This window comes from Gymnoscopelus microlampas (genome assembly GCF_963454915.1).
Source record: "Gymnoscopelus microlampas genome assembly, chromosome: 3".
In the NCBI taxonomy this organism is placed as follows: Eukaryota; Metazoa; Chordata; class Actinopteri; order Myctophiformes; family Myctophidae; genus Gymnoscopelus; species Gymnoscopelus microlampas.
In genome coordinates this window covers 40811989-40820613 of record NC_139940.1, presented here as the reverse complement: position 1 = coordinate 40820613, position 8625 = coordinate 40811989, and the positions used below count along the sequence as shown (strand labels likewise).

At 43.1% G+C, this 8625-nt stretch overlaps 1 protein-coding gene across 2 annotated transcripts; it reads left to right on the top strand.

Moving 5' to 3' along the window:
* The first annotated feature begins 2178 nt into the window (after positions 1-2178).
* On the top strand, positions 2179-8067 carry tent5aa (terminal nucleotidyltransferase 5Aa). 2 transcript variants are annotated; one of them, XR_014600432.1, is made up of 3 exons: positions 2179-3464; positions 4254-6867; positions 6936-8067. XR_014600432.1 is itself a non-coding variant. In XM_084052070.1 (2 exons), exons 1-2 carry the CDS (start codon positions 3015-3017, stop codon positions 5031-5033), a joined length of 1230 nt encoding a protein of 409 aa, XP_083908196.1. In that variant the 5' UTR covers positions 2179-3014; the 3' UTR covers positions 5034-8067. The 2 variants fall into 2 exon arrangements, 1 of the variants encoding a protein (XP_083908196.1); XM_084052070.1 differs by having other exon boundaries at positions 4254-8067.
* The last annotated feature ends 558 nt before the right edge of the window (positions 8068-8625 follow it).

Below are 8625 nucleotides of genomic sequence, written 5' to 3'. Positions count from 1 at the left end.
CCAAAGGAATGAGATAAGTGTCTGAGCATCGGCTCTCTGTCTGAGATGCTGAATGAATGGCATTACAGTTTGCCCATCCATTACACTGCCTCTGCACTGCTGTCATCACAGGCTGACGGCGTGCATTTGTGTCTGCTTTCTCACACTCAGCTGGGAGCACACTCCCACAGGGGGTTGGAAGGGGTTCTAAATGATATAATATGATCATATATCATATATATCAAACATATATATATATATATATATATATATATATATATATATATATATATATATATATATATATATATATATATATATATATATATATATATATATATATATATGGGTCAATATTTGCATTGTTAGAAGTGTTAGAATGTATTCTGCAGCCTAAATACTCATAGTATTTGTTGAAGAGGCAAGTAAATAAACCCTATATACACTTAAGGTGACCAGGGTCACCTTAAAGAAGTAGTTCACCCCAAAAAATGACTTATTTTCTATCAATTACACACTCCATGAAGCCTTGAATTCATGGATTTATTATTTTTTCACATTCCTAAGCCAAAAATGTGATGACTGGGTGTTTCCGGTAGTAGAGTCTATATTTGTGTCTCCTACCATCCGGTAGGGTACCATCCGGTAGGAGACACAAAGTAGAGCATCTTTCCAGCGGTAATCAAATTATTGGCTTAGTAATGCGACAAAAGCAAAAAATGATCAATGAATTCAAGGCTTCATGGGGTGTGCAATTGATAGAAAATAAGTCATTTTTGGGGTGAACTACTCCTTTAAGGGAAATGGACATAAAATAGCCAATCTACAAGCTTACTAAGTGAGGCGTTGAGCTTGTAGATCACCTATTACTGTATGTAATTCCTCTAAGAAGACTCTAAGGGTCCATGTGGTGGTTAAGTGGTCGCTGAATGTAGGCTGGGTGAGGAGTTCAGAAAGTAGAAAACCTTAGAGGTTAATGATTATTGGGTCTGGGGGTAACAAGCTTATGAGATTACAGGGAAGATTGTTCTCTGTGTTTTTACAACACTAATATTTCCTGCCCAAATCCTTATGGGATATGACAAAACTGCTTACAGATTTGAGGCATCAGTGTGACATCTGCTAGAATCTTCTAGATGATAGTCCTTCTAACACTATAGTGCAACATAATCCTTCCAGAATCCACACACTTTCCAGCCATCCCACAGGGGGCGACATGGTAACGTCATCTCATTTAGTTTTGGCCAGTATTGATATCAGTTGCTGTTGACACCTAAGCAATTGAAAGAAGACCCCCCAAAAATGCTTTGGGAATGTTTTACTCTGGGAAGAATAGGTTTTAATACGTTTTGCATCTAACTCCATACTGCTATGGGGCAATACAAATCAAATGCAAGATTTAAAGGTAGACTAATTGAAAGCTTAATAAGCATATTAAATTAGCCTAATATTAAATATGTTAGTATAAATAGCCCACACAGTGGAGACAGTAAAGAAAGCTAATGGTTTACATTGCTGAAATCTGCAGTGGCGAGTACCAGTGGTGGAAAAAGTATTCACATTGTGTAGGCTACTTAAATAAAAGTACAATACTGTAATGTAGAAATACTCTGTTACAAGTAAAAGTCCGGAATTCAAAATGACTTGAGTAAAAGTACAAAAGTATTGGCATCAAAATGTACTTAAAGTACCAAAAGTAAAAGTACTCATTGTGCAAAATGTCCCCTTTCACAAGTTATCATATGTTAAAATGCATACAAATCTTTTGAAAATAGCAGATCTACAAGCTCGTAGATCGGCTATTTTCAAATAGCCAAAGTTTGAATAGGGCTGAAGGTGTTAATGTATGTTTTGTAATAGTAATTAAAGTTTTCAAATAATTGTAGTGGAGTAAAAAAAGTACAATATTTGCCTCTGAGATGTAGTGCAGTAGAAGTTAAAAGTACTGAAAATTGGAAATACTCCAATAAAGTAAAAAAAAAAACTCAAAATTGTGCTTAAAAGTACAGCACTTAGTTCTTAGTACTTAGTTACCTTCCACCTCTGGTGGCTAGTAGCCTACTGTCTCCCTACTTACCCTCATTGACAGGATAAGAGAGGGAGGCGTGGTGAATAACGGTTGACAGTTCTATCCTAAAGACCTGCCTCTTGCAGAAGAACGGAGTATGTCCAGTGGACTAGTGGCCAGGTAACGGTTAATTCAGAGGATCTGAAAATATTTTATTTAAGTATTTCAATAAACAGAGACTAGTGGCAAAACAACTTGGATTTCCTGACCACGTAACAAGTTTATTAACCGGGTTGTATTTCTTTGCTAAAGAAAAATGTAGAAGTCGTGCGTTAAAATCCACAGGATTCCTTAGAGAGTGTGTTCATGGTGAGAGAGAGGAGAAGGTGCCAAGAAGTGCGACTCCAGGGCTCTTTGAGCAGCAGCAGTATTCATGCAAATTCATCAAGTCATAGGCGTGCCTTTGGGCGATGATGGAGTCACAGGCGGAGAGGCAAGCCCTGCTATGGAACATCAACCATCTTCAGAGAGGCGCTCAGACACATTAGCAGTACTACTAGTGCCACCAGAGGAAATGCTTCACGCGTTTTAAAAAGCACAAGGCAGAAGAAAACGAGAAGAGAAAGCAAAGAAGGCACGTTTTGGCTTCACACAGCGACTCCTCCAAACGGTCACCTCAGATCAGATCTAACGGTCACTCAGATCGGATCCACTATACCGCTGGACCCACGCATTACGCACGGCGCATCGCAGCATTCACCAGTTGCCTTAACCGTTAGTTTTATCTTTATTTAAATGTTCTTTTTTCTTTTTTTTTCTTCAATCAGTTTTTTCTTCAATCAGTTTCTTCAGTCAGTTTTTCTTTTTTTTCTTCAATCAGTTTACACTCGTGGATGAAATTAACATCGCACAACTTTTGTCAATTTTGTGCTTTCATTGAAGTCGCGACGTTTGCATTTTTACTCTCTTAGTCGAGAGACTTGATCGTCGAATCTCTTCGCAGTTTTTTTACCGTTAATTCCCCACCATGTCAGAGGACGACAGTAGTTCCACGACCAGCAGCGGCTCGTCTTCCGCGTCCGACGCCGAAGCCAGTAATAATAATAATGTCCTAAGCGTCCTTAACTGGGAGCAGGTGCAGCGCCTGGACGCCATCCTGACGGAGACCATCCCCATCCACGGCCGGGGGAACTTCCCCACGCTGGAGATGAAGCCCCGGCAGATCGTCAAGGTGGTCCGCAGTCGCATGGAGGAGAAGAAGATCCACGTGAGGGACGTGCGGCTGAACGGCTCGGCGGCCAGCCACGTCCTGCACGGGGACAGCGGCATGGGCTACAAGGACCTGGACCTCATATTCTGCGCGGACATGAAGGGAGAAAGTGACTTTCAGACCGTAAAGGACATCGTGTTGGACTGCCTGCTGGATTTCTTACCGGACTGTGTGAATAAAGAGAAAATAACGCCGTTAACGTTAAAGGTACAATCATCCAAAGTTTACAATATTTTCCATTTAACCACTTAAACCCCTATATGGGTAACCGGAGTCCCTCAGGGCTCAATACTAGTAGTGTCTTTTCTGTTTTCTGTTAATGTGGGGAAAGCTTTCGCTGAAAATAGCCGATCGACAAGATCACAAAGCTATGCAGGGCATCCCGTTGTGAGCTTCTCGATCTGCTATTTTCAGCGAAAGCTTTCTCAACAATACCGATGCTGGGGTTTAAGTGGTTAATACATTTTTTTAATTCGTATTTAGACTAGGCCATTATTACGCAATACGCACGGCTTGAAACGCAATTGGATTAGTTAAGTGATAGTAAAATGTTGATTTTCTGTGGTTAAGAGGATTGAGTTAAACCAATTTACAAGGGATCCAGTTCTCAGCCACCTAGATCCCATATTCTAGGGCAAGTATAGCCTATACTGCACTGCATGTCCTTTACTGGGGTCAATATCCTATCATTGCTCATTGAAAAACTAACTAACTAATCTTGTATATTGAGACAAATCACAGTATTTAGGCTATAAAAAACCTACTGTACTAGAGATGCAAAATTAGCACTAAGATAAGCTATTTTATGATAAAATAAGCTAAATGTTCAAAATGTTTCTGTTTTTCTCCTCTTGTCTGTCACTCATTTTCTCTCTCCCTCTCTCTCTCTCACACACACACACACACACACACACACACACACACACACACACACACACACACACACACACACACACACACACACACACACACACACACACACACACATACACACAGGAGGCATATGTGCAGAAGATGGTGAAGGTGTGCAACGACTCTGACCGCTGGAGCCTCATCTCACTCTCCAACAACCGGGGTAAAAACGTGGAGCTGAAGTTTGTGGACTCTCTCCGGCGGCAGTTCGAATTCAGCGTGGACTCCTTCCAGATCAAGCTGGACTCCCTGCTGTTGTTCTACGAGTGCTCGGAGAACCCCATGGCCGAGACCTTTCACCCGACCATCATGGGCGAGAGCGTGTACGGTGACTTCGGCGAAGCCCTGGACCACTTGCGCCACAAGGTCATCTGCACTCGGAACCCGGAGGAGATCCGTGGCGGTGGTCTGCTAAAGTACTGCCACCTGCTCGTGAGGGGCTTCCGTGCGGACTCGGAACCCGAGATGAAGTTACTGCAGCGCTACATGTGCTCGCGTTTCTTCATCGACTTCTCTGACATTGGCGAGCAGCAGCGCAAGCTGGAGTCCTACCTTCAGAACCACTTTGTGGGCCTGGAGGACCGCAAGTATGACTACCTGATGACCCTCTACGGGGTGGTCAATGAGAGCACGGTGTGCCTGATGGGACACGAGAGGCGGCAGACCCTGGGCCTGATAGCCATGCTGGCGGTGCGTGTGCTTGCAGAGCAGAACGTCATCCCCAACGTGGCCAACGTCACTTGTTACTACCAACCAGCCCCTTATGTAGCAGACGGTAACTTCAGCAACTACTACATAGCCCAGGTACAGCCAGTGTTTGCTTGTCAGCAGCCTGCTTACTCCACCTGGCTGCCCTGTAACTGAGCCAGTGCTGAGAGAAGTAGGAGGGGAGAGAGTTGGGTTTGTTTGAACAGGAGTTGAGTTGCTCAGTCGCTCACTCCAATTTGTCCAGTTTTGCAGCTGAAAGTATACGGAATCCCCATCTTAATGTTTTGCATCAAAGCTTGTGTTTTCGTTCATACGTTGAGTATGAAGGGTATAAAAGTATAGTTGGCTCTTAGTTCATTTAAGGTCAGTGTTTAAATCATCAGAACAGAAGAGTTACTGTGAAGACCTAATTTTCTCTCTCGGGCCAACGCTACCTGAATGCCCAAGCCAAGTTTGGCAAAGGCTATTGGTGCAATGTGGAATACTGGCTTGATGCAAAACGGTGATGGCCATGAAAGCAAGCAGCAGAACTTTCACTGACACTTTCCTAGACTGATCGATTCTGTCAAGAACTGATTAGCCAGCATGTTTCAATGGCAGACCAAATAAATGGCTGCATCAGTGCCCAGCAATTGACAGCTGCTACTGCTCTAAGAGAGGAAGAAGCACCCCAGCTTTCTCAGGGGTGTATCGCTAGCATCCTCAGACACTCCAGATCGGAGTAACAATTGCGCAGGGGTCACAAATGAATAGCATATATAGACTCTGCTTGACGTCAGAGGAGCTGAGGAGAAAGTTCATTACCAGTTTGGATGGCACATTGGCATCCTAACTAGTATTTGGATATTATTGTGGTTGTTTACAGACCAAAGATTTTTGATTGTTTCTAGAAGTAACACCCTTTTTGACAGGGAAAACACTAACTTTATTTGTATACGTGAACATGTGTTTTAAGTGCCTAATGCCTCTCTGTATAGGCAGAGAAAAAGAATGAGAAGGCCATTATCATTTTTGTGAATTCACCCCACTCTGTGTATAGCCAGGCACACAAGACGATAGCACCCCAGAGGCTTGTGAATGTATACGTGAAATCATGATTCATGCACAGTCAGTGTTGATGTACTTGGATGAAAACTAATATCCTGCAGTTATTGTATTGATTAGAGAGGGAGCAGGGGGCTTAGTCGCACCTTTGTAAAATATCCAATTGACAGGTTGTTGCAAGATTTGGGTTTACTTTGCAGATATTTTGGGAGCCCAACCTCATTATTACACTTACACAACCTGCAAAGGTATTAGCCTGTGCTTTTGCCATGTTGCCAGTCAGATAGATTTTTTTCAGTCCTATCAAGAAGGCAGTGGATGTAGCGTGTCATATTTCAGGGATGACGAGAGGCTAAATCATGGAGTTTCACTCACACACAGTTTCCTGTATAATTTGTATAGTAGTGGTGCTTCTCTTTTGCTCTTCATCTTTGTTCATTAAGCTCACGACAGACAGAGGGTAGACAGAGAGAGGGGAAAGACTGCATTCAGAGAGACAGAGACAGAGAGCTGGTGTGTGTTCCCGTGCTCCCTCGCAGAGTGATATTTGCCGAGACACCTCAGATGATGGGACGTTATTTGCTGTAGCACCCTAGCAGGGAATTCCGCAGCTGCTGCTGAAGAGGTTGAACTTCGCTGGGCTGTGTAGACGGGGTCAGCTTGAGCCCTCCCAAAACGTTGTGCCATTTGACCTGCTGTTATCGCCGATGTTTAATGAGCCCATTTGTTGATGAGGAATGAAGTGTTGTACCGATGTTAAGGAAGACACTGAGCAACAGTGTGAAAGTAAGCAAAAAAGAAAGAGAGGGAGAGAGAGAGTGTTTGTGTGTGTGTGCGTGTGCGTGTGCATGTGCATGTGCATGTGCATGTGCATGTGCATGTGCATGTGCATGTGCATGTGCATGTGCGCGCACGTGTGTGTGTGTGTGTGTGTGTGTGTGTGTGTGTGTGTGTGTGTGTGTGTGTGTGTGTGTGTGTGTGTGTGTGTGTGTGTGTGTTTGAGTGTGAGAAAAGGGAGGGTGGGGAAGAGAGAAATAAAACGTCAACGGGTGCAAGTGAGGAGGTTGAAAGCCAGAAGAGAGTGAGTGGGCCTGGAGAGATGGGTGCAGCTGGTGACGGGGTTCTACCCCCAGGGCCAGTATGCTTTACTGTACAAACATTCTGTATTAGGATACATTACATCACAACGGTCAACGCTGCAGGTCCTCCCGTTTTAGGGAAACCGGAACACTCCCCAGTTTTAAGCATCTGGTTTAAGCAGTTTCTCTCTGAATGTTGGGGATATAGAAATTAATTGTATGTATTATTGACACCAGCTTTAGGAGATGTAAGTTGCAAAGAGATTTGCGGGGCTTGTGGGGATTTTTCCTCACTTCCAGACCTTTTAAAAGTAACGTACTGTATATACATATATAGAGAGAGAGGGAGAGAGAGAAAGAGAGAGATGACATACTTCACTTTTCCCACCCTTTTTAATTACTTTGCAAATTATACCGCAACCTCTCGTCAAGATACTGCAGTAAAAGGGAATAGTAATGCAGAGATGGATACTGTATGTGAAAGGAGAGGTCAGGCATATAGGCCCAGAATTCCATTCAATTAAATTCTGCATTGCCAAGGAGTATTCTCTCTTTGAAAAAGTATGTCTTCTCTTTATCTTTGCCTCTGATTATACTCCGCTCTGTTGATTTGCTATTCTGTTTTCTTTTTCCAACTGACTGTCCATTTTGATGCTGTCCTGTGGATTTTGCAGGCAATGTATTGTCATTTAAACTCGGTGAAGTCTTAACAGCTCATCTAGATCTCTAGTCTGCCTGTCAGTTAGCAGAGAATGTGGGTTACTGCATTGTCTTGTATGCATTGTCTCAAATGTCCATTTCTGTTCATGCAGTTGTTTAGTCCTTTACAATCGAACATTGACGAAAAAAAAAAGAAAATGTCTCGTATGTATATTTTTTATGATTGTTATTTTTATAAATGTATCAAACACTGCAGATATTGCAGTGCTTTTGAATCTGTGATCAGGTTGCAAAGGATACGTTTTCAATAGCTTTTTTGTTTTGTTTTTGCAGATCTTATATTATGTGTCCAATGGGTCGAAAGGCAAAGGCTGTTTTCATCAATAAAAAATAATCTGAAAACCAAACACCAATGATCTGAGCTGTTTTAAACTGCATTAACAGTGCACTCCATTATGCTTACACAATATTTACTCGAATCTCCTCACAGGTATAAAACGTCTGTCTAATATAAGACATTACCCATTTGTAGCCTTAGTTATAGCCCACAATCGATGTGCCCATCAGGTCTAGTCACTTCAGACTTAATTTTTCACTGACGCTAGCCATTCAGGCGCTTTCAAGCGGGTTTTGCTCAGTGAGGCAAATCCTGTCGGGGACTGCCAGATCCAACCGGGCCCGGCCAGAAACGCATCCAGAACCAGCACACTGCTGCCAGAAAGAGCTGTTGGTGAATGTGAAGGGATTTGCAGGCACCCAAAAAAGAGACTTTGACTCTTTTGTGAAGTGAATATGTTTGCCTGCTCATCAAATTCTCTGTGTGAGCAACCGACCCCAACCCCCCCACCCCTACCCATATACCCATACAACCATACACCATTGCATTGACTGACGAGGGCCAGGGCTGGGGCCGGTGCAGTGCCAGGGGAAGGCCAGCTGTCTCATGGCTATCTGCCTGAAAGAGA

Coding starts and splice junctions, on each gene's coding strand:
- tent5aa (XM_084052070.1), top strand. CDS start 3,015: ATGTCAGAGGACGACAGTAGTTCCACGACCAGCAGCGGCTCGTCTTCC. Junction 3,465..4,253: donor TAACGCCGTTAACGTTAAAG/GTACAATCATCC, acceptor ACATACACACAG/GAGGCATATGTGCAGAAGAT.